The 26,422-nt window shown below is 33.5% G+C and overlaps 1 protein-coding gene and 1 long non-coding RNA gene across 2 annotated transcripts; both read left to right on the top strand.

The window, feature by feature from the left end:
• Window positions 1–13,871: 13,871 nt before the first annotated feature.
• LOC111916288 (uncharacterized) lies at window positions 13,872–15,294 on the top strand. Its single transcript, XR_002858472.3, has 3 exons — window positions 13,872–13,994; window positions 14,076–14,688; window positions 14,844–15,294. It is a non-coding gene; the product is annotated as an uncharacterized LOC111916288 (long non-coding RNA).
• Window positions 15,295–20,542: 5,248 nt separating this feature from the next.
• LOC111916285 (transcription factor DIVARICATA) lies at window positions 20,543–22,046 on the top strand. Its single transcript, XM_023911905.3, has 2 exons — window positions 20,543–21,074; window positions 21,594–22,046. The coding sequence occupies exons 1-2, from the start codon at window positions 20,656–20,658 to the stop codon at window positions 21,904–21,906; spliced, it is 732 nt and encodes a 243-aa protein (XP_023767673.1). The 5' UTR covers window positions 20,543–20,655; the 3' UTR covers window positions 21,907–22,046.
• The last annotated feature ends 4,376 nt before the right edge of the window (window positions 22,047–26,422 follow it).

Raw genomic sequence — 26,422 nt, 5'->3', positions numbered from 1 at the left:
ACACGCGCAACACTTTTCATCTCGCAACTGTTTGTTATTTAGAAGTCTTCTGAGTCAAAAATCTCTGCGCGTGCTCTGTTTGGCGCAACACTTGTACTGTCTCTTCCAACCTCTTCTTCTTCTTTTTTTATTGCTGAAATTTTGATTATATGTTGTTAAAATTTTATTTCACATTTTTTTTTTCGTTTTTTTTCCGTTTATTCTTGTTGAATTTATTTTTCATTTTTTTATATTCAATAATGATAATTTCTTGATGAAACATCATTAATTTTTACTAAAATATCTTTATTTTTTTGTTGAAATATAATTATTTTTTTACTGAAATATTATTAATTTTTACCGAAATGTTATACATTATTAAATCTTACGTATTAAAAAGCTATTTTCGGTTTATAAAATTAGTTTATTTTAATTTTTTAATATCTGCAGCAGTATGCAGATGTTAAAAAAACAAACACGCTTTTTATTACAGTCTGCAGCCGTTTGGTCCACCTCTTCTACTGCAGAGGGTTGCAGAGGTGGTCCGCAGACTTCATGAATTTTTGCTTCAGAAAATCAAACAGCACCTTAGTCTCTAATTTCCGATGTTAATCCTTCCTCCCCCTCCTCATAAAATGATTTCATCCTCACAATCATAAAACCAAGGAAAAAGTAAGGTAACATTTTTCTTTTCATTTCCTATAAATACTCACAATGGAGACATTTTATGGATAATCTGTTGGATTAGGTGTCTAAGCCCATAACTACATTTGGTATGTACTTGAATTGATAGCAGCACAGTCTTTTTGGGTTGCCCTCAAACCTAGCAACCAGACAAGGAAATTATGAAAGGAGAGATATTAATTTATTATAAGATTAATAAATTAATATAAATGAATTTATTAATATGCTAAAAGATTAATATATTAATAAGAAATCATTTTGTTTAATTAATTGTTAGCCAAAAATTAATTAGAATTAATTTTGGGGTTAAAAGAATTAATTATAAGGTGCAGGGACTAGTTTGCAATTATCTAATAGTTGAGTGGAAGGCTCTAGAACCCCCTTGGATAAGGGTGGACGAAATATTTAGGGGAAACCCTAATAATTTCGTCCATAGGGGCTTGGATAAGGCCCTTGGGTTTGCTTAGGCCCTAAGCAAAGGATAACTAGGGTTTCCCCTAAACCCTAGATCCCTCAGCTATATAAGGAGCCTCCTGGTTCATGTTTTGGTCACTCTTTTCTTTTGAAGAAACCCTAAGGGCCGAAATTTTGCATACTCCCTCTCCCCTCTCTCCTCTACTTTCCTTCTTGCTAGTTTGAGTGTGATTCCATTAGAGGCATTACACTTGTGATGCTAAGCTTCCAAGAAGATCAAGATCAAGATCAAGGGAATCATCAATTGTTTACTATAACAATTGAAAGGTATGTAATTACTAAACCCTAGTTTGTAAATTTCGATTATAGCCACTCTCCTCTAGGGTTCTTGTTTTGCAATTCAAAGTTGTATGTTCAATAGATAAAACATAGATCCAAAGTAGGTTGCATGTGAACTTAGGAATTGTTTTCTAGTTTATTTGTTTTGCCTAAAACCCATCATAATCAACATATCATCTTCATATCAATAGTCGATTTTCTAAGTTCACGTAATATTATTGACAATTTGAACCATCAACACATGTTCTTAAATGATTTGTCTCTTGATCGATAAGTGTTTTTACCCTCTCTTATAGTGTTAAAATTAATAACTATTTTATTTTCAAACTAACATTTTGTTTTATAAAGAGTTGGGATTGTTTTCACATTTTTCTTTGTCTTTTTGTATTCATATGATAGTTTATCAAAGTTTAGAGACTGAAGTGTATTTTCTCAATGTTGTTCGGGTTTATACACGGATCTTTGGATTAGTTTGACCCCTGATATATATAAGTTAATGGAGCTGAAATATTTTGCAATTAGATTCATTTTGTACAAGTTGTTTTGAGAGCTCTTAGTCTTATTTTTCTTATTCTTCTTCTTTTTTTTCTTCTCTCTCTCTCACCCTCTCTCTATCTCTCTCTCTCTCTCGTTTTACTTCAGACGATTAGGATTTATGCTTTGATCTTGTATTTCATTCTTGATCATTGTTAGATTAGTATGAGTGTTATGTTCTGAGTGATTTTGTAGTGAGGTTTTTGTTGTATGTACATGAAAACCTTGTGACTCTTTATCCTCTAATTATATAAGAGTCGTTGATGTTGGGAAAAATCTAAGTGTATTATTTTTTCATGGTATCGGAGACATTGGGCTTCGATTCGTTTTCTTGATCATCAACTGTGCTTTGATCGTACTTCTCAAGAGGTACAATTGACTCTTATTTGTTTTTTCTGTTATAGATTTAGTTTTCCTTGGCATCTTCATAGTTTTAGTTGATTTAGGGTTGTTATACAACTCTTGATGTAAGCTGTGAAGATCTAGGGTTTTCTTTTTGATTTCCTTACAATGAAACTTCATTTCTTTCCTTCTGTGTTAAGAACTTGGTTACCACGATTACTTGTGTGCTATTGCAGATCCTTTGGAGTTCTTTGTCGTTACCAGATATCATGTTTCTTCAGGTGAATCACTTTGGTGTTTGTTCGATCAGCCAATCCCCATCATATTCTGAAATAACTCTCTAAAGATCAGATTTTGTCACCAATTAACTCTAGAGGGAACGGAATTAATGGGAGTCGACTCGTCTTTTGAGAAATTTGCACCACGAAAGTGGCTAATAGGACCTCTGTGAGCGTATTAGTTCCTTTCTATCTCTTGTAGTTAGTTGTAGATGTTGGAGATCCTGGTTGTCTTGAGTACACCAGTTAACTGTTGATTTGTTCTATTTGTTTTATCTGTTTTTGTTTTTTTGTCGACTCTGTCTTGACTGTCCTTGTCCTGGACCCCAACATACCATGGTCCTCTTCTAGACATAAGTCATTGCAGTTGTCTGTTTTGTGTGTTACTTGTTTGCTTGATTCTCTGTTATTATGGCCGGTCCAGATAAGTCTTCTAGTGGTAGCAAGAATGAGTCTCTTATTAATGTTGATGATCATCTCTATGTTCATCCTTCTGATAATGTTTTTACTAGTGTGATAACTTCAAATTGTTAGTCACTGAAAATTATAGGGTATGGCGTAGCTCCATGATTAGGGCCTTAAAAGCTCGTAATAAGCCTGGCTTTACTGATGGAATTGTGCCCAAACCTAATAATGATCCTTTAATAGAATCTAAATGGAAATGTGCAAATGTTGTTACTTGTTCATGGATTCTTGGATCTATTACGGAAAATATTTTGCTAATCATGCTTGTTTTGAATGTGCTCAAGAAATATAGGCTGAATTGTTTGATACTTATCATAAGGCTGATGGGTCTGTCATTTTCAATGTGCATCAACAAAATAATTCTCATACTCAATGTAGTTTGTCGTTGTCTAGTTATTTTAATAAACTTGATTCCTATTGGAAAGACTTTGATGGGTTAACTAATCTAACTGATTGTACCTATGAAGCTTCTCGTAGTCTTAACAATCATTCCAAGTTAATGAAGTTAATGCAATTCATGAGTGGATTATATGAGTCTTACAATCATGTTAAAAGTCAGATTTTGTTAATGGAACCTCTTCCTTCTGTTAAAATTGCTTTTTATTTAGTGTTTGTGAAGAGTTTAATAGAAAACATGGGTCAAATTTGTTAAGTTCTAGTAATAAAACTCTGTCTTTCGCTTTTGTATCTAAATTTGTTGATCAAGAGAAGTATAAACCTAAGGGTCAAATTCCTCAATGTAAGAATAATGGCCTAAAAGGTCATTCAATAGAAAAATGTTTTAAAATAATTGGATATCCTAAATAGTACAAACCAAGGTCTGAATCCAACAGTAAATAACAAAATTTGGTAACTCTATTATTGGTTGCAATTATGAGTTTTCAAGGTCTAGAGATAATGATAGTCTATCTAATTATCATTATCTTACAAGTGAACATTATATTAAGTTTCTTAAACTTGTTGGTGATAATAAGCAAGGATTGGATGAAGCAACTGCAAGTGCCAATATGGTAGGTATTTCATTTAATTCCTTTCTTAATACCAAGTTTTCTAAATGGGTCGTTGACTCTGGAGTTAGTCAACATATGAATGGTTATGAGTCTTTTCTTCATGATTATGTTGATGTTTCAAAGTTGAACCTAAGGGCCAGCCACCCAATTGGATCTTCTACTGAAATCAATAAAATTAGGAACTTGCAATTATCAAATTCCCTAACTTTATTTGATGTTTTTGGTGTCCCCGATTTTAATATAAACTGTGTAAAGATAGTAAACATGAAGTGGTTTTTAATGAACACAATTGTTACATTCAGGATTCACAATCCAAGGGGAAGGTGGAGACCGGTAATCAATTTGGACAACTTTATTATCTTTATCTCATTTATTTATGTAATAAGTCCTCTATTTCTAAAAATTCTTGTTGTGTTTCTAAATTCACATGGCACAACAACCTTTGTCATCCTGCTGATCAAGCCTTGAATGCGCTTAAAAATAAACTTAACTTTAACAATGGTTCTTTGCCCCCCCCCCCCCCTATGAAGTGTGTCATAAAGTAAAACAAACTAGATACATTTTTCATAATAGTCAACATATTACCAAGTTTTTAGGGGAACTCATTCACCTTGATGTGTGGGACCATATCGTATAGAGTGTGTATGTGGTTATAGATTTTTCTTGACTATAGCTGATGACTTCACTAGAGGTACATAAGTCTTTCTTCTTAAATCTAAAGAAGTTTATCCAAGTTATGTCACCTTTGTTAAAATGTTAAAAAATCAATTCAAGTTAACATTAAAACTATAAAGACTGAAAATGGGATTGAGTTTTCAAATTTTCGTGTAAATTTTTTTAGTGAAGATAATGGAATTATTCATCAGACCTCTTATGTTTACACTCCATAACAAAATGGTGTTGTGGAGAGAAAACACAAACACATTTTAAATGTTTCAAGGTATCTTGTTTTTCAACCATGATTTCCTTTGAAATACTGGGGTAATGTTATTCTTACCTCAGTTTTTCTAATTATTAGGATTCCTTCTTCGGTCTTAAAAGGTCTATCTCCTTATGAGCTAGTTTATAAAAAGTGTACCAACTTTGATAATCTTCGTGTTTTTGGATGTTTGTGTTCTTCTAAAAATTTGAATAATAGTGATAAGTTTTCTGCTAAAGATGAAAAGTGTGTTTTTTGATATTCTTTGGAAAAGAAAGGGTATAAAGTTTTAAGTCTTGACTCAAATTCTATTTTTATTTCCAGGGATGTCAAATTTTATGACACTGTCTTTCCTTTCAAAATGCAAAGCCCTATTTTTGGTAAGAGTAACGAAAACTCTTGTGAGGTTGATATGTTTTCCTATTATGAGCTTGTTTAGTCTTAAACATATATTAATGATAGTTCTTTTAATAGTAGTAAGAGATTGGATCATCGGTTAGATGGTGCAGTTCTCCTCTCAACGTAAATAAAAAAGATACTACTCATGATAGTTCAGATACTTTATTTGGTTCTGGGGAGTCCTCTGTGCCTTTCTCTGTTGGGTCTGGTCTTGATTCTCCTGTTATGCTTGAAGAAACTAGTCAGTCTAATTCTAAGCCCCTTGATTCTCTTTCAATCGGTTGCACTAGGTGAGAGTCTTGTCTTCCCTCTAGATTTAATGATTATGTTATAAAAGGTAAATATAAATATGGAATTGAAAAAACTCTTAACTATTCTTCTTTGTCAGCCGAAAGCAAATTTTTTATTTCCATCTTAGATAAAATTGTAGAACCTTAATATTATTATGAAACCTCTTTTTAATCTTGAATGGGTTAAGACTATGAATCAAGATATGGCGGCTCTTTATAGGAATAACACTTGGATAATAACTTAATTACTTAAAAACAGAAAACTCATTGGTTGTCCGTGGATTTATAAAATTAAATATAAAGCTAATGGGTAAATAGAAAGATATAAAGCTCGTCTTGTAGCCAAATGCTACACTCAAAGAGAAGGGATTTACTATGAGGAGACATTTGCTCATGTAGCCAAAATTGTTACAGTTCGTACTGTGATTACTTTAGCTGTTAATTTTGGTTGGATCTTGTATCAGTTTGATATTAATAACACTTTTCTTTATGGTTCACTTGAAGAAGATGTGTATATGGTTTTACCTCCTGGTTATCATAGTAAAAGTGATAATAGAGTTTGTAAATTGTTGAATTCTTTGTATGGTTTAAAGCAGGCTCCACGTAAGTGGAATGAAAAGTTGTGTGATTCTTTGGTAAGTTTTGGTTTTAAACAAAGTCTAAGTGATTATTCTATGTTTGTAAAAAATGATAAAAGTTCTGTTATAATTCTATTTGTTTATGTTGATGACATTGTGTTGACTGATAATTGTGTGGTTGAAATTAGTAAGGTAAAAGAGTTTCTCAAATCTTAGTTTCTTATAAAATAATTAGAAAAACTTAAATAATTTTTGGGGATAGAAGTTGTAGAAGTTCCAAATGGGGTTTGTCTTTCTCAAAGAAATATTGTTTAGAGTTACTTCATGAGTTTGGAATGTTAGGTTGTAAACCTGTTAAGACTCCTCTTGAGTCAAATTTGGTTATTAGTGATCAAAATGGTGATTTGCTTGAAAACATAACAGATTTTCAAAATCTTATTGGAAAACTCATTTATCTGATTGTTACTAGACCTGACATTGCATATTATGTTCAAGTTTTAAGTCAATACAGCAAAAACCAAATAATTTTCATTTGCGAATTGCTTTAAGGTTGTTAAGGTATCTCAAACTGAATCCTGGTATGGGAGTGTCATATTTGAAATCTAGGTTTGATTCTCTTCTTTTAAGAGGATATTCAGATGTAGATTGGGCTAAAATATTGTTTTTTAGAAAGTTTATTAGTGGTTATGTACTTATGTTTATTTTTGGTAATTCTCCCGTTTCCTAAAGAAGTAAGAAACAATCTACCATTTCTCGTTCATCTACAAAGTCTGAATATAGGGCTCTTGGTTCTATGTCTTGTGAGTTAATTTCGGTTTTGAAGTTTTTATGTGATTTGGATTTAAAAAATGTTGTTCCAGTAAATATTTGTGGCAATGAGTCTGCAATTAAAATAGCTTTAAATTTAGTTTTTCATGATAAGACCAAACACTTTGAAATTCATGTTCATTTTATAAAGGGGAAATTTTTCAAAAGGTGTTATTAAACTAGTTAAAACTAGTTCTTTTAATCAAGTTGCAGATATTCTCACTAAGTCTTTCGTTTCTTCTCAGCATGAGATTCTGTGTGAAAATTTTTGTTTGTTTGAACCTTTTTCTCTGAAATAAATTGTCTTCAAAATGGTTAGTTTCAGAGGGGATGTTAAAATTAAAAAATATTTTATTTTCAAACTAAAATTTTGTTTTATAAAGAGATGGGATTGTTTTGGTATTTCCTTTGTCTTTTTGTATTCGGATGATAGTTTATCAAAGTTCAGGGACCGAAGTGTATTTTCGCAATGTTGTTGGGGTTTATACATGGATCTAGATCAGTTTGATCCATGATATATAAGTTGATGGAGATGAGATATTTTTCGATCAAATTCATTTTATACAAGTTGTTTTAAGAGCTCTTTGTCTTCTTATCTCTCTCATTTCAGTTCAGGCGATTAGGGTTTATGCTTTCATCTTGTATTTCATTCTTGATCATTGATGAGTGTTATGTTCTGAGTGATTTTTTGTGAGGTTTCTACTGTATGTACATGAAAACCTTATGAATTTTTGTCCTCTAATGATACAAGAGTTTTTGATGTTGGAAAAAATCTATATCTATTGTTTTTTCAGATAGTCATTTCAAAAAATGAAAAAGTGAAACAATGATCACATTTTGGATTGTGTATATTTCCTTTAGTATATTTTAAATCTTGCTTAGTTTCATTACATATCACCAATGGATGGTGTAATTCGATATACATTAAGATATTGACTTACATACGTTCTCGAAAATATGTGTCGCACTTTACTGCATCCTAATGCCACATACAACCTAAGACGCTCCAAAACTCCTATCACTTATATGATTATCATACTAGAGGGCATGTTCTACAAACATATTAGACTACAGACCTTGTTTTAGGTCTATTACATCCCTAAAATTGGGACACAATTTCCAAAGCATGGACCACTTATATGATCTAAAGTTTATAGGACATAATGTTTGGTCCCAAATTTTACTTAACATATTTTTACCAAAATACTAAACATTTTAGTATTTCACGATATTTATTTTCCGCCTTTTATTCTTGGAGTACATCAAGTACTTTTCCCAATTGTCTCTCATGTTTATCCTTAGATGTGGAGTAGCTAAGTATATCATCGGCATATACAAATACCAAACAATCACAAAACGATTTGCAAACCCAATTCATAAGGCACAAGCTCATGGTAGGTGCGTTTTTAAACCAAGCGTCATCATCAAAAACTTATAATATATGTATATGTAACATATGATCGTGTATGTAGTTCAAATATAACAATTTTAAAACCGTTACGATTTAAAGTCATAACTTACAAATTTTGGTCCCATAAAATCATTTCCAAAAGTGTTAGTAAACTTAGGGGTTACGACTTAAAGTCATCGTAAACCATAGTGAAGCAACCAAATTATAAAAATAAGTCCAAAGTATATGAGCATCACTTCATCTAAATGTTAAAAGTAAATATGATCATATATACATTTCAAATGTATTAATTTTAAAATTGTTATGATTTAAAGTCTTAACTTGGGAAAATTTGGTCTCATAAAATCCTTTCCAAAAGTGTTAGTAAACTTAGGGGGTACGACTTCATGTCATAGTAAACCATAGTTAAGCAACCATATTATAAAACTAAGTCCAAATTATATAAGCTTCACTTCATCTAAATGTCAAAAGTACATCTTCTAATCATCCAAAAGCTCATACTCTAAGGACGATCAATTCTAGTTATTTGCACCTGAACCTGAGATACACAACATTAAAAACTGAATACATAATACAATAATGTCTCATGAACTACATGAGTTTTAGACTCAATATAATATCAAAATAAGATAATAAAATATTTTATTTTAATAAAAATTCATGTAATATGAAAAATATGGAAAGAGTGATCACATTCCAATGCATAAGCTTACATGACATCCCACATTGTTGCTTTATAGATTCTTTGAGCTTACAATTATGTATTGCATCATTGGTCCTTAAATGATGGAATTGTTCACTAATAGTGACACTCAATAAAACTACCATAATATGAAGAACAAACATATCATGACATCATAATAATCATACATCTACTTCACCGAAAGGGGATGCACCACCCCATGCGAGTCTTGCTTATCTCATTCTTTGTCCCGTTCTTGGGACATCATGTGTCTATAAAATCTTGAGCTAATACCTAATTCAAATTTAATGTATACATCATTACCTTACATATAATATACACAACATCACCACTTTATTTTATGCAAGTCGATCACACACAAGTGTCATGATATGCATATACTTAAACATAAACTTCAATAACTTGAAGACATTCATAAGACTTTGCGGAAAATCATGACAACATAAACTTTGACATTTAAGAATAAGAAATCATATATCCTGCTTTGTCATTCATAGTTATTTGAACACACACATACACGCGCGCACACACACACAAGTACTAGATTATGTTTATAGTTGTTATTAGGAACCTATAAGTACCAGATTATTCATTAATTCCAGTTAAATATTCCGTTTGGTTTACTTATGGAAGAGGTGTTTAGAATGAGCATGTTGGCTTGGTTGTTGGATTTTAGAAAAACTATATGTCGAAATGGTCCTACCTCCCAATTATCCTACCTGGCTGATCCTTATTTGATCGTCACAAAAGTATATTTAGAATTAATAAAGAATCTAACTTTTACCAAATTGCCATAGATATTAATAAGTTATAGTATTATAGGTTAATACTAGATAGATGTGTTACCCACCAGTTGGATCATCCGAAGGATAGCTGATACTTGTCTAAGTAATTTTTCAGGTGAGGGTTCTCACTTTATATGTATCCTCTGCATGTTAGGATATAGTTGCCTATAGTATGCAATTAGGCAATTAGACAACTTTAGTTAGGTGCCTATAATGTTGGACTATTTGTCTGCTAGAGAGAGAGAGAGAGAGAGAGAGAGAGAGGTTCGAGTGTTTAAAGTAATTATTGTGTTATTGTATGCATAAATGTGGACCAATCAATTTAAAAACCTAGATAGGGGTAAAATTGTAATCTTAGCTTTTAATTAATTTTGGTAATTAATTATTCAAACCATAAACCCTTTAATTTAGGCAAAATCGTTTACATTTACCCCTTTAAAACCTTAGATAGAAAACATCGACCTTCTTCCTCGTTAACTTCAATCCCATCGAAGCAGAGGGGCGGGATGGCCCTAGGAGTTCCTGCACATGGTCCTTCTCCGCAACCTCCCACTTCGTTTTCGTCATTGACTCCATCTTCGTTTGGTTCACAGTTTCATAGAGGGATTGCAGGGAGTGAGCGCCTCCGGTGACAATTCTTTCTCCTTTCTCTCAATTTTCTTCCATAACCAATCATTCTTCAATCCCTTCTTCCTCGTTAAATTCAATCCCACCGACGCAGAGGAGCGGGATGGCCATAGGAGTTCCTACACGTGGTCCTTCTCCGCAGCCTCCCACTTCGTTTTCGTTATTGACTCCATCTTCGTTTGGTCCACAGTTTCATAGAGGATTAGACCATCCTGGTTCTGTTAGTATGCCAGAATATGAAACCAGTACTAGCACTCCACAGGTATGCCAATTTCGTTCTACCCTAATTTCACTATCACAGTTTTTTTGTCTCTAACATTAAAATCTGTTTTTATATTTAAGGTGAGGCAATCAATATGTGGAATGCAGGGAGTAGGAATAATGGGATCTCTTGGTTCCAATTCTTCACTACGACCAAGTGGAGTTCCTGCCTCATATCCACAGAGACCTCTGTAATCTTCTCTTAGACCATATAGAGGTGCTAATAATCAGACTTCATCACAAGTTAGTATTTTTGTCTCTCATGTTCTAATATCAAATTGTAATGCTACATAACATGCATGATACATATAAATGCATTAGATTGATCATTAATGATGATGTCAAGTTGTGATCATCTTATCTGTGAAATTTTCAAGAGCTTTGTAATAGGATTATAAGCAAAAGAAGCATCCATGAGATCGTTGCTCAAGTAAGCACCTTTCATCAATTTCTTTCATATGAAGTGCTACATAATATAAGTTATAACAATTGAAACTTTTGAAAATACTTTTTTGGGTATCTGTAATGGACAGATTGATCCAGGTGAAAGACTGGATCCTGAAGTGGATGGCATTCTTGTTGGTATTGCTGATGATTTTGTTGAATCTGTGAGTTCCATCTTCCTAAAATTCAACATTGTATCAATATTAATTAGAAGTGGAGAGACATCGAAGCAAGAATGTTCTTGTTTTCTTGGTTGGGAACGAAATGAGAGATATCGAAGCAAGACAGGGTACATATGAACCTTACAACATTCTACTGGAATGGAATCTTGAATTTCGATTCTGTCAGAATAGAATCTTGAATTCCAATCTTCCAAAAAGAATGGATAACATTGTATGGGATGAAGATGAACAATGACCACCAATCTTCCAAAAAGAATGGATTATTCTAGCAGAATAATATACAATATAAGGAAAAAAAAACTATATGTAATAGTATAGTCTGGTATAATGATTTATATATCATGTTTCTTTGTTATTAATAAGTGTAACATTATCATCGAATATTATATAAACAATTTTCTTTTCTAAGAATGTAATGAAAAAAAAATTTGTATCCAAAATTTTGTTATTGTTCAAGAAGTTCATAAAATCAAAATATATATTATGCCAGAATGTGTATTCTTGTATTGTTCAACCATTTTTTTTATTATTTTTCAATATAGTGATAAACATATTTTATCAGAATATCCGAATTAAGAGAATTATCATCCTTACAATCAGATTTTTAAAATTAATAGAATATATTTTTCCTTAAAATATGCAATTTTCCTTTTTTAAATTTAAGTTAATTGACTAAAATACCCTTCTTGTTAAATTAGATGGTATTTTTTTAATTATCTTTAATTGAATAATATATATTAATCACTTTCTTATAATAAGTAAAATGGTTGGCACACATTTACGCATACAATAACATAATAATTACTTTGAATATAATAACCTAAGCCTATATATATATATATATATATATATATATATATATATATATATATATATATATATATATATATTATGTGGGGAGTTAAGGGTGGACCAACTTCATGCTGAAGGCCAATATACTCGGGCGGACCAGCTTTATGCCGAAGGCCAAGGAACGGACCAGTTTTATGTTGAAGGCAAAGGACGGACCAGCTTTATGTTGAAGGCCATTATGTGTATTATTGGTAGATCGACGAAAAGTCGTGAGTCATTATGTGTATGCATTGTATATATATTGTGGTATATGATATTTTGGGAGACTCACTAAGCCTCGTGCGTACCTAGTTGATTATAAATGTTTTTAGGTACTTCTTCGAATTGTGAGAAGGGTCAGGCTCGATTCTACACATGTGCATTCACATCATGTTTTTTGCATAATGTAATTATACTCTGATATATTTGAGTAAATAAAAATGAAAAAAAATGTGTTGAAAATGGGGACGTTACACAGTAGTTGTCGATGTTTGAAACAATAACGGTAAGCATGCGGGTCAACTTGCGAGGCTGATACTAGTGCAACACGTGAGGAGGACCGCTTCCCTATAGTCGGAATCATCATGCCTTCAAACATTTATTTAATTAATACTTAATCATATATAACACGACAAACATGAAAAACACGACAAACAATTGTTAAATCGTGTCAATTTCATATCAAATTTAGAACATGAACACGACATGACACGCCATCGTGTTTGTTACACTTGACAAGAACACGACACGAACACGAATCCGAATTTCAGTTTCGTCCCAATATCGTTTTGTGTTGTATATTTTTGTCGTCTCGTGTCATCAACTGACACCCCTACCGCCAAACCCGATTAATCCCTAATTTCCGTCCAACAACCCTAATCCTAATCGGTTGGAGAACGTCTAACGATTAATCCCGATTTTTGCAACCTTGAGTCATTATAGCATATTCTACTTCTATTTTTTTCCTATTACAACATGCTAGTATGGAAAATCTACTCTCCCCAATGCAAGTCCTAGTAGTCCAGATCTGTTAACCTCAAATTTGGAATACAAACAGTATCAAGATGGATTTAGGAGTGAAAAGAAGAAGGCTTTACTCTTCCCTACGCTTTCCATTCCAAAACAGGGGCATCAATGGAGTGGCCACGTGGAAGCTTAAGATGGGGTTCCAATACTGGATTCGCACCATCACTTAACAACCAGGGCAAATTTAAGATTTTACCTTATTAGTTGGTTACAATTTCGCTTCTTCTCTCTCTCAAAATCTGTAACAGTAACTTCTCAATTTGTTTGCACAAAAAAAATGGCGAACGTGATATGGACTGCAGATGAAGACAAGATTTTTGAAAGCGCCCTCGTTGGAAACAAAGACGCAGAGAACAAGCGGAAGTTGATCGCGGAATTGCTTCCCGGAAAAAGCGCTGAAGAAGTAAAGGTGCGTCGAGAGACTCTGCTGATGAATGCAGCGATAACGTGGACCACAGAAGAAGACAAGCTGTTTGAGAGTGCTTTGAAGAATGTTCCAGAGGGTACTCCGGGAAGGTTGCATGAGGTGGCCAAGGCCGTCCCCGGTAGGACGTTGGAGGAGGCAAGGGTTCATTCTGAGCTCTTAATGATGGATGTGAATGAGATTGACTTCCGAATTATGATAAGGAATCGGCGAGAGAGGGATCTCAAAAGAAGAGGAAACCATGGACATCAGAAGAGCACAGGTAATTCTTGCTTATTGCTTAATTGATTTGATTGCAACCTTTGGAAATTGGAAATCATGTTAGGTTTTAATCATTTCTCAGGAAATTTCTTGAGGGGGTGAAGGAGTTCGGAAAAGGCGAGTGGAAGATCATTTCGAGGAACTGGGTGATCACAAGGACACCGGAACAGGTTAAAGACCACATCCGATATTACTTCGGGAAAAACGACAGGGAAAGAGAGATATACAACAACAAAACCAAATTTAACGACGGATTGGGGTAGCAGCAACCCAGGAGGAAGCGGCGGGGGGAAAGAATGATGGTATTCTTGCGGTGTCTCGTGAGTTGGTGTGATGTGAATTTTTTCTTCGAGTTCTTTTTGGTTTCTTGACGAGAGTAACGTTTGTACAAACTGATTGATTTGTTCTTTCTTTTTTAATAGTATCATTGATTGGTGATCTTGAATCTTGCTCGATGAAGAAGGGCCTTATAGTTTTACATCGACTGGGTCGGCCCATCATTTAAATGGGCCTAAACCCAAAGTTTTGTGTGTATTTTGTAATATATAATATGTAGAATTGTTGTATAGCTTGTTTAGTTGTTCTTACCGGCGTGCGGCAGCGAGAAACGCCGGTGTGTGAGCGAAGATTCAACTGGGAAGAGGGAAAGATGTTATTCAAGTGTTCATCATTATCAATTCAGCATCTGGATTCAGGTATGTATTCTCTTGCTTTCGACATAATGTTTGGCTAAGATATTTCATCCATGATTCGATGATTTTGACCTAAACTTTCTTCATTCAAATGATGGGATTCTTGATGCAAATTTATTGTTTCCCTCGGTTATCGTTACTGTACGAACATGGTTTAGAGAAAAACAAGAAAGCCACGTGCAAAGGTGAAGGGCACAGCAAGACAATGTGCAATCCACCCTAAAATATCAGACAAACCCCCAAGAAGAAGAAAGGGTTAAAACTTTCAACTCTGAGGCAAATGGACTGATTGTCAATTCTTGGCTGGAGCCAAATGGATTTGAATAGGGATGTTTTTCGAAAATAATAATCAGAAATCATGAAGATGGAGATGATATCTACCTGAAACATGATCAAGAACTAAATTAGTTTCCAAACAGAGTAATTTACACAACAATGTATGTATGTATATAAGGCATTCAGGTTTCATTAATTCGCACAATGTACAAAAATTTAATTCACTTCCAGTGTCTTTGGAACTACCATGATTCAGCGAATGGGTCGTTAACTCTTATATTCAAAGTGCATGTAATTAAAATAAAGAGCTTAAAAGAATGTCTTTTTCATCAACCTTGCAGAGTTGCGACCAATTTCCACTCCAATAAGCAGTGTTGGTCAAAATCAAATCAGTGGTCAACAATGGACACTTTATAATAGTAAGTATAATGTCATAGGTTTTTAAAATATGGTGAATGTATTATCGTTATGGTATTATTCATTTTTAAATTAATTAAAGAAGAAAGACATACACCTCGCCTTCCGTCAGCATTATTATTCTTTATATCTCCAGAAATAAAACTGTGATTTATTTTTAAAAAAAATGGAGAAAACAGGAGAAACATACTCAAATTTGGAATTACAAGTATGATGATTGGGGCATGAAAAATTGAGATTTTACCCTGTTTTAGTTGGTTACTCATTAATGAACCATATCTTGTCTTCCTCATTGCTGAACGAGTTAGTTATATAAATCACAATCCCGTTTCATTTCCTCATTATGTCTATATTAGTTACAAGACGCAAATACTTGGCTGAATTTATCATTATAGGTTTCATTGGTGTTGATTGTGCGTCTAGTTAAGCTTGTTCAACATTATCGAGATCTACTAATTTGTGTTGGCTTTTGATTTGATTTGGTATGTGAAATTCCTCAAGAACAGAAACCTCTTCTTCCGACATAGCTTACAAAAAATACTGCATCAACACAATACATTTGAAGTTGGATTCAAATTCTATAACAAAATATTTAAAGCCCAACACCCATATATGTTGCCAAGCATGAAGAGATCTAAATTTACACTGGGCAGTGGGTCAACTTTCTTACATACGTATTTCACGTCTCCTATCAAAGTGGTCACTGGAGATTGAGGATTGTTCTTGAATTAAATAAAAATAAAATAGGAAGAAAGAAATTGGGTCCTTAGTAGGAAGTTGGACTTGGACCTCAATGGCCCATTTCCATTTAAACTCAAATGTCTTTTGCAGTGTGCAATCGTGGTACAAGCCAATGCAATTACTTTTGCTAAACCATAATTCCATACGAGAAAATTAAAAAGCCTCGGAAAAGGGGAAAGCAAGAGACATAAAAAAGAGGGGATTGAATTGGACTGTGTCGGATCGATGTAGAATAAATTAATACTTTTCTTCGGTGTCGGAGACTTGATGAACATGAATGTGTTGAGCCACAAAGTGCAAGACTTCGATTCCAATACTATATAAGTATATAGGATACATAGGATACATGTAGAATTTAAATTTGTCTCTTAAAAAACACCCTTAACAAGAAAAACTCCAATATATATAAACATTTATTAACCAATATCCATGTCGACCTCAAAACTCATAAGTAAGTCATACGTACAAAATGGAAGTAGTCAATCAAGATGAGTTGGTGAGTGAGTTAATTTAAGATCTTCTTTGAAAATAAATAATTTGTGAGTTAACTCAAGATCACCTTTAAAAATAAATAATTTTTGTTTTAAACTCACTCTACATTATGTTATAGCAAATCCAAAGACAAGCCGTCTTAAACTGAATACTGTTTATATTGTTTATAAGTCTGAATGGTTTTTAATCAGTTATATAATTACTCCAAATTCCAAAAAGTTTAAAACAATAGTCACTGGTTTGCTTGCAGCACACCTGATTGCAGCTCAATGATATGACGTAGAAGTTCTTATCCAAAACTCCAACTTGGAAGCTTTTTAACATGTGCAGACACGTGTCTTTCGTACGGAACGACATGTCTATATACGATGACGACGCCTTCCTTTGCTTTTTCTACCCCTTCAACTACATGTTATTAGCAGACTTAGTCCTTTTACTTCGTTTTCTCTCATACATAATCAAAAGCAATGTACACCTGTTTTGACCCATTTTGAGGGACATATCACATGTTTTCTTTTTCCGCGTCTACATCTGTAATATTGTTACTGATAACATTTCATAAACGTTGTTTTGCATTTTAAAAAAATTACTTTGCAAATTTGTGAAAGTTCCAAGCTATATAGTAATATTCGCTTTCAGGATAAATAGACCATTGAGGTGGAAGATACAAAACAAAACCAAGGTTTCAAGAGTAAGGACAAGATCTGAAACAAAATAAAACATTAAAATCACATTGATATCTAATGCATAAACCAAGGACCAATATTGAAAAAAATAGAATTGGTTGAGACGGCTGTTGGGTTTGGAACTTAGGTCAATGGTATCACCAGCTTTCCAATGTAAACTTACTACACGACAAAAACTTGGATGACACGTCAGCGTCCGTTCCAACTCGGTTCCTCGAAACTGCCTGCCCACCTCTTTGACACGCATTTTAATATTTTATATAAGCAAATAGATATTTTGTAAGAATTATATACAAATTTTTTAACACGGACCTTAGAAAAACATAAATCCCAATTTGAAAATTGTTTGTGACACTTTTTCCAGTTAACGACATATAGCCTTACTATAAATAGTGTTGCAAATTTTAATTTTCACTAAGGCCATCCGTAATTGTCTTCACGATCACGACCTTCGTCTATCTCCACATCACCATCACAACTGTTCCCTTTACAACCGGGATGGAGGGAACGAGGGAAGATTGTGGTCAAAATGAGAAAGAAAACAGGGAAGGAAAAAGAAGACAGAGAGGAATAGTTCGTAGTCAAATGTGGTGGTGACCACGATCTTCTACGACAACGAGCAACCACGGAGGGTTGACATAGTGTTCGTGGCCAGTTCGACCATGACAAACCTCATGCTCGGTATATACCGGAAGGCCTAAGGATTAGACTAAAAGCATTATCAATGAATGAAGATTTTTGGTTGTATTGAAAGAACTATGTGAAGATAATGAGTTGTTATTATATTAATTTTATAATGTCAATCTAATGCATTTTAGAGTAAGTTACAAATATTGTTTCCGTAATTTATGAAATTATGTGGTATTAATCTTTAGGTTATTTTATCTAACGATTTGAGGATTTTGTGAAGATGTTAAATCTCATAAAATAATTATTTTGCAAACCGCTGGTGAACTTAAGCAATATTATAAGCCATTTGTGAGACTACTAGTGTATACTATTAGTGTATTTGGCATAAAACTTTTGAAAGCTTTTAATTTTTATATTTTTAGAAAAAAACATTTAAAAAAATTGTTTGGTAGTAAGAGCTTTTAACTTTTATTTTTAAAAGAATATTTTTAATTAAAAAAGCTATTTGAAGTAGCTTCTGAGAGTTTTTATATTTTAATTTTCACATGTTTATATACATTTTGCGTTTAATACTTTTACTTTCTTTGCATCAAATGTTGTGAAACTTTTTAATAGAGTTGAACGGATCATATATAATAATGTTATTACTCCCAAGATATATAGATATTTTTAGAAAAAAGTTAGCACGCAGTTTGTTGTTTGTTTACTGGTTATCTTTATATAAACTTTAATGATTATTATCATATTGGGCGTGTTTGGCACATAACTTTTGGAAGCTTTTGGGAGCTTCTAGCTTTTAGCTTTTGACAAAACGCTCTAGTTTAAACAAAAGCTTCGTTTGGCAGTACGGGCGTTTAGATTTTAGTTTTAACAAAACGCTCCGATTCTAAAAGCTACTTCATGTAGCTTTTAACAAAACGCTCCGGAGCTTTTGAAATCAATTTCCATAATTACCCTTAAAAATATATTTAAATATTTTTTTATTTTTAATCAATTGTCCTTTTATGTAATTTTATATATTTCAAAAGCTTCCAGCTACTTTTGCCAAACATTCATATAACAAATAAAAGCTATAGTTCCCCGCTACCAGCTACCAGCTACCCGCTACCAGCTAACCGCTACCCGCTTTCAGCTAACAACTACTTTTGCCAAACACGCCCATTAACTCTTACTATTTATGAGGTTCTAGCTCTCAACTAGTTCTATCTCTTAACTACCAGCTTATTTTATAAAACACATATCGGTAGAAAAAAATAGTTACCAAATTAAAGTTAGTGAGAACAATTTCAAAATAAATTTTCTAATGATAAAAATTACGTTTGTAATAATCCTTATTTATTATTGGTCTGGTGATCAAGATGTTTTTTTGCCTCATAATGTCCATGTCATAAATTTTAAACGTGCATTCTTATTTTATTCTATAATGGAACAGCAAAATTAAATATCTTAAATAATTGGGTAAATAACATAAAAACACTTTTTTTTCACAGAAATTCGATTTTGACACCGTGTTTTTTTTGTGTCAATTTTGACACTGTGTTTTCCAATTTGTTACAATTCTGACCACTTGACCGGTTAACCAGGTTACATGCTGACGTGGCATGATGACGTGTCAGTTTTGATGACGTGGCATGCTGACGTGTCAAAATTGATTTTTTTTTCCACAAAAAACACTAAGTTTTCACTTTTTTTCGATTTTGACACTAAGTTTAATTTTTTATTTCAATTTTGACACTATGTTTTTTTGTTCCAATCGAATATCATTTATCAAATTTTGTTCAATTTTATCTATTTTCCATTTGAAACCGTATAAATATATTTTTTTTATTATATTTTAAACCGTATAAACATATTTTTTTCGTTTAAAAACCACATTTTGATTTAAATACAAGGTGTTTTTTTTCTTACATTCAAAACATTAGTTATATCATGAGAATGAAACTAACCATAAGCTTCTAATAAGATGTAAAAATTTGATGAGTTGCAAACTTGATATCCGAGTTTTGATCGACTACACGCCTCCAAACCTCCAAACACATTTTAAAGTTGCATATTTAATATAAAATACAATTTTTATATAACTAATACTTATTTATACATAAAAATATGATTTGAGTGTAAAAAAATGTATTTATACAAAACTATGGTTTTTAAATGAAAAAAAAAACATATTTATACCGTTTAAATGTATTAAAAAAATATTTATACGGTTTTAAATAGAAAATTGTCAACATTGAACAAAATTGGAAAAAATGATGTTCGATTTGAAAAAAAAACATAACGTCAAAGTTGAAAGAAAAAATTAAACTTAGTGTTTTTTGTTTGAAAAAAATTCAATTATGACACGTCAGCATATCATGTCAGCATGTCACGTCATCAAAACTGACACAACATCATGCCACGTCAGCACGTAACCTGGTTAACCGGTCAAGTGGTCAGAATTGTAACAAATTGAAAAACACAGTGTCAAAATTGACAAAAAAAAAACACAGTGTCAAAATCGAATTTCTGTATAAAAAAAAGTGTTTTTTTTTTTTGTACAATTTACCCTAAATAATTTAATCTTTTTTGGCATATTGGTAACCGCTTTTTTTCACATATAAATAATTCTCATTGTCATTATCAGAATCCCAAATCTCTTGAAATTGTCACCGAAAAACTCGAGATAATCTTGATTGTAGATAAAGATTTGGAGAGATAAATTGAAAAGTAACCTCGACAATTTCCCATGGAAAATCAAATCAATTCATGTATATACGATCAACAGAAGATAGCAAGAATCCAATTCCAATCTACTGCGGAGTCAACGTGGACGAGGTATGAAGACAAGCTTTTTGAGAGGGCTTTGGTGGATGTTCCGGAGAATATTACAGAACGGTGGGATGAGATAGCAAAAGCCGTTCCAGGTAAGACTGCGGAGCAGGTGAAGATTCACTTCATGAAACTATTGCACGATTTAGATGCGATTGAGTCGGGTCATTTTGAGTTTCCGAAATATAAAGACAATTATGATGAAAAGGAATCGATTGTGAGTTTGGATTCTGAGCTGAGAAGAAGTCAGATTTCTTTTAGGGCGGTGGGAAGGGGGTCTAGACATGGAGAATGTGAGAGGAAGAAAGGGACTCCCTGGACTCAAGAAGAGCACAGGTATTTGATTGGTTTCAATCTCTTTGGAATCTCTTGGGATTCATTGATTCTTGAGTTCTTGCTAGCATCGTTTGTGCTTTTATGATAAGTATTCACATGGGTTTTGAATCTTTACTTGAATTAATTATATATATTTTTTCTATAATAGAAGGTAATTACCTGTTCTATGGGATTCTTAGGGATTTTACATGATAGATTATGAAAGATATAGGCATGAGTTGTATTTACTTTTAATCAAATAGTATTGGTATCAACAAAGAAAGGAATACATAATTGACTTTTACATAGTCAAATATGGCTTTCCTTGAAAAGAATACATCAGATAATTAATTTCACTTTAAGCATCTTGGGACTAATATAATTATGAATTATAATTTCAATTGCATTACTTCAATTCATTTAGTTTGCATAGTTTGACCTAAAACTTAAACTTCTGCATCTTGATTTATTCAAGTCATGTGATTATGTGATTACGTACTTCACTTAAATTATAGACTCATGGCTTTGACATGTTCATAGGAATTTTCTGAAGGGGTTGAAGCTGTACGGAAAAGGTGATTGGCGGAGCATATCAAGGAACTGCGTGATCACAAGGACACCAACACAAGTGGCCAGCCATGCCCAGAAATATTTCCTCCGACAAAGTTCACTGACAAAAGAAAGGAAGAGAGCAAGCATCCACGACATAACCACCACAATGGTGATGCAGCCACCGCTGCTCACTAGCGGCCAAGGTGGAGCACGACACGGGTATGAATATCAAAAAAACTTTTGGTGCCCAATTGAAGATCAACATCTAGTCAACAAATTTAGTACAAAACTCCTGCCATAGTGTGATTAATTCAGAATAGTACAGATTTTCCCACTAATTAGTTCTCACACGCAATTGTAAATCTCTATTCTTTAGAGCATCCACAACACATTAAATTAAATTTCACATGATCTAATGAATTGCCACGTCATTTTTCTACATTTCATATAATGTATCATCTTTTTCCTACAATGCATCGAACTTCACAAAATTCGTTAGATCCCTACAAATGCTGATTTATAGTATTTATTTAAGAGTTTGAAAACTTTCATTTTTCCTATTGAAAAGTTCAATACCCATTAAACTTTAAATTCATTGAATGTCAAGGTGTATTTTACATTAGTGAATTTTGTTCATTGAACGACAACCAGACTTGTCATTTTATTTGATTCTTTCATTAAACTACATTGATATGACAGGAAAATCATGTGTTTCAAGATCAAAAGTATAATAACCCCTTGCTGTAAACTTGAAGTTTTGAAAATTAAAAAAGTTCTTTGGCTTCTTGTGTGTCATATTTATTACAGTGAAAATGACATATTAGGGTAATAAATGGTAGAGTAAACTGTAATTTTTGTTCATATTTTGTCAATTTTTTTATATATATAACTATTAAACTTTTATTTTGTGTTTCAATTATATATTTACGATTGGTTGTAGTAGGTTAACGTCCAATTGACATCTATGTGATATTAACGTAACGTATTAGATTGAAAAAAAATAAACTTAAAGGGTAACCAATTGTCATTTTTGTTTTCATTTGATCCATTTCTTTGTACACATTTGACCACTAATTTTCATGTTCATGTCGAATGTAAAAAGTACGAGGTTGTATTGTGTTCGTGTTCAAACGTCAAAACGAACATGACACTAAATTGGCATGGTATTAACATGTGTTGGTTCTGTTTTGTAAGATTAATTATGAATTAGATAAATTAAAGGTTTATTTTATTTTATCATTTTTCATGTTTTGTTATGTTTATTGATTTATCGTGTTTTAATTGGTTTCTTTTGTGTTAGTAAAACAAAACAGGAAATCACGTCGTGTCGTGTCGTATTTATGTTATATAAAAAATTGGTGTGTCATGTCGTTTTAGCTCGGTTCAATTATAAAAAATTGATCTTTATCATGTTTATCGTATATTTAGCGAGGTTTTGGTTGCAACGTTTGTATTCTACGATTTGAAGAGATGAAACCATAATATGTATTATTGTCAGTCATAAGGGTAAAACAAAACAGGAAATCACGTCGTGTCGTGTCGTATTTACGTTATATAAAAATTTGGTGTGTCATGTTGTTTTAGATCGGTCCAATTATAAAAAATTAATTGTTATCATGTTTGGAACATATCATATATTTAGCGAGGTTTTAGTTACAACCAGTGGCGGAATCAGAAACTTTTGCAAGGGGTAGCACAAAAAATTCCAATACATGCCTATTTTGCAACATAAATGAATACATTAGTTTAATGAAATTTATAAGCAGAACATGATATAACCAATGGACATGTAATGTAAATATATAACCAATGGACAAAAATTCAAGGAATCAAGTGTTAAGATAGGTGAAATTTTACACATATAATCATTAGAGGAAGGTGATTTGGCAAATGTGGGTATAAAAATTGATGAATGGAACGTGTGTAGGCCAAAGTGAGAAATCTAAAATTTAGAACTACCGAATCAAATCAAGGTTACCTTCTGGCTCCGATTTGAAATTGGAGAAACTAGGTTTGCCTTCGGTTCAAATGGGAGAAATCAAATTTATCTCCGTGTTCGTATATTAACTATTGGGGGCATCTTTACTTGTAAACCGTTGGAACACTTCCCCCATTCTCTTTCTTCTGTGATCTGTCCCAGTAACACCTTGGCAATCTGGTAGTAGCATGTCTGCAACATGATTTTTTTTCACAGTTCTCAGATGATTTTAAGGGGTAGCACGGGCTACCCCTGACTTTACACTAGTTCCGCCTCTGGTTACAACGTTTGTATTCTACGATTTGAAGAGATGAAACCATAATATGTGTTATTGTCAGTTATAAGGGTATAATTTGAACAAAAATCACGAGCCAAGATGTAACATCCTAAAATCTAAAACCAAAAATTTCATTTTTAATTTAATAATTCATAAAACAGATTACTGAAAACATCATGAAGTTATCTCATATCATAAAAACCCATAAGTCATATGTCTCAAAACATGTCATAATATAATAATGTCAGAGTATAAAGCCCAAGAACATCATAGTGCGGAAAAATCATGGTGTGATGCACTGTTATCGTGTCGGCTCCTTTCCCTTCGAAGAAGAGGGACCTGAAACAAAAACTGAAAGTCGTAAGCACAAAGTTTAATGAGTTCCCCCATCATACCACATACCACACAATAAACATACCATCTAACATGTTCGGGTACTGGCCTACCCCTTCAGTCTCTTTCAACCGATAACTTGCCTATCATTTTAGGGTGTTAGCCTACCCCTTCGGTCCTTTTGACTGATACCTTGCCTATCATATCGAGGTACTGGCCTACCCCTTCGGTCATTTCGACCGGTACCTTGCCTAGCATATCAGGGTGCGGGCCTACCCCTTTGGTCCTTTCGATCGGTACCGGGGACTATTTCACCCCTTACTTCTACCATGTAATCTCCTAGTACATAAACATATAATTCACATTCTGCCTAGCATATCAGGGTGTTGGCCTACCCCTTCAGTCCTTTCGACCGGTACTGGGGCCTATCATACCCTCCTACTACTTTCACGTAATATCATAACATATTAACACATAAAGCATAAAAGATAGTGGCATACCAGATAATTATCACAAAGACAATCATCTCTACGATAACACTTACTTTTGGGCCGACATTGGTGCCTTCCACCCACTTCTACTGGAAGGTAACTCACCTCGTAAAGCTGAATGTCAAAGATCACAGAAAGGAATCTCTAACAACTGCTCCGATGACTCCCCAGCTATCATTATCATAACAACACTTAGTCAAAATCCATAATAATTCTTAGGGTAAAATGACCATCTTACCCCTTGGTCTAATTTGAACAATACCCAAGGCCCACTTCATCTTATCTTTCCCAACCCACTAATGGCCCACTAAAGGCCCGCTAATTCCTTTGTTTTCTAAATTAGGCCCAACCCCTCAAATGGGCCTTAGCACAAGCCCAATAATAAATCCTTAGCCCAAAATAAATAATCTTGAGTGGCCCAATACAGCCCAAAAGGCCCAATACTTTAAGTCTCAGTTCTAGGTCCAGAAACTCTATTCCACAGTGGGCCATGGGGCCCAACTATCCTGGCCCAAACTTTTAAGGCCCAAAAAACCAAGTTTGCCACTCTGCATGCGTGCACACGGCGTACCTGGCACGTACGCTGGCCTCGACCAAAAGCGGGAAATTGACCTAGTACGCGCACCGTACCAGGGTGTATGCCCAACGTACCGGCCAACTTCCTTGGGGCTCCATTTGTGAATTAATCCATTAAGTCCTCCCGTCCAGAATGTAGATCCAGATCCTTTAAGGCATCCTAATCCATAAAGTTGCAAACATTATGTGCTTGCATGCATGGTTGGGGGTCAAAACATGATTTTGGCCCTTAAACAAACTTTGTGACCATCAAACACTTGCATGGTTGTGGCTTAACCATCAAGGTCCGATTTTTATGACTCTAAGAGCTCAAAAGGACAACTCTTATGGTCTGAAACTATCATGATACAAGAAACCTCAACAATGGAGTCCAAGAGTAACATAAAACACCCCAAAATCAAATCTAAGCATGCAATGATCAAGTTTGAAGCTTGATACCTCAAATGAGTCAGAAATGATGCTAATCTGTTGGATCTACAAGCTCCCTTTGAATCCTTGCTCCTACTTCAAACTTCTTTCTCTTCTAAAACACCAACACAACACTAAAATGCTCTCAGGTGGCTACCAAATCACAAGAACACACAAATATCGGTTAGGGTTTCATGGTGTCTGTCTAAAGGTGAGAGGGAGGTTGGACCAAAGGCATAAGGTCCTTTATATAGGGATCAAACCCGGAATTTAGGATTTTAGGATCTGCATGCGTACACTGCGCGTACTCTTTGGTACGCTAGGCGTACGTGCATGGTATCCACGTCTTCATCTCATGAGTACGCTGAGCGTACTTGGCATAGTACACCTCGCGTACGACACTTCTCAGCCCAATCATAAAGATCCAATGATCCAAGCCCAAACCAATTCCATTCATTAATCTAATAATAATATAATTAATACCTTATTAATCCTGGATGTTACACCAGAGGCACAAAACCAAAATGAAAATTGTCCAACATTGTTACGTTTATCACATTTAACCAACATCTTACAATCATTTTTATATCATAGTTTGTAGCATTGTTACTTATACCATTTCGTGGTGTAATATCACATGTTTAGCCTGCAAAATGACGATAAAAACTAATCATCCGTAAAACCTAGCTTGGAAACTATCATATAAATAACATCATTATAAATGTATCTCAACATCAATCCTAACATGGTAACC

This window comes from Lactuca sativa, chromosome 2 (genome assembly GCF_002870075.4).
Source record: "Lactuca sativa cultivar Salinas chromosome 2, Lsat_Salinas_v11, whole genome shotgun sequence".
NCBI lineage: Eukaryota > Viridiplantae > Streptophyta > Magnoliopsida > Asterales > Asteraceae > Lactuca > Lactuca sativa.
The sequence above is the reverse complement of the archived record's forward strand: the minus strand, read 5'-3'. Positions and strand labels throughout refer to the sequence as shown.

Bases quoted from the DNA above. Each gene is read 5' to 3' on its own strand.
- LOC111916285 (XM_023911905.3), top strand. From the start codon at position 20,656: ATGGAAAATCAAATCAATTCATGTATATACGATCAACAGAAGATAGCA. The intron at 21,075-21,593 runs GTATTTGATTGG...ACATGTTCATAG, and splicing joins TGGACTCAAGAAGAGCACAG to GAATTTTCTGAAGGGGTTGA.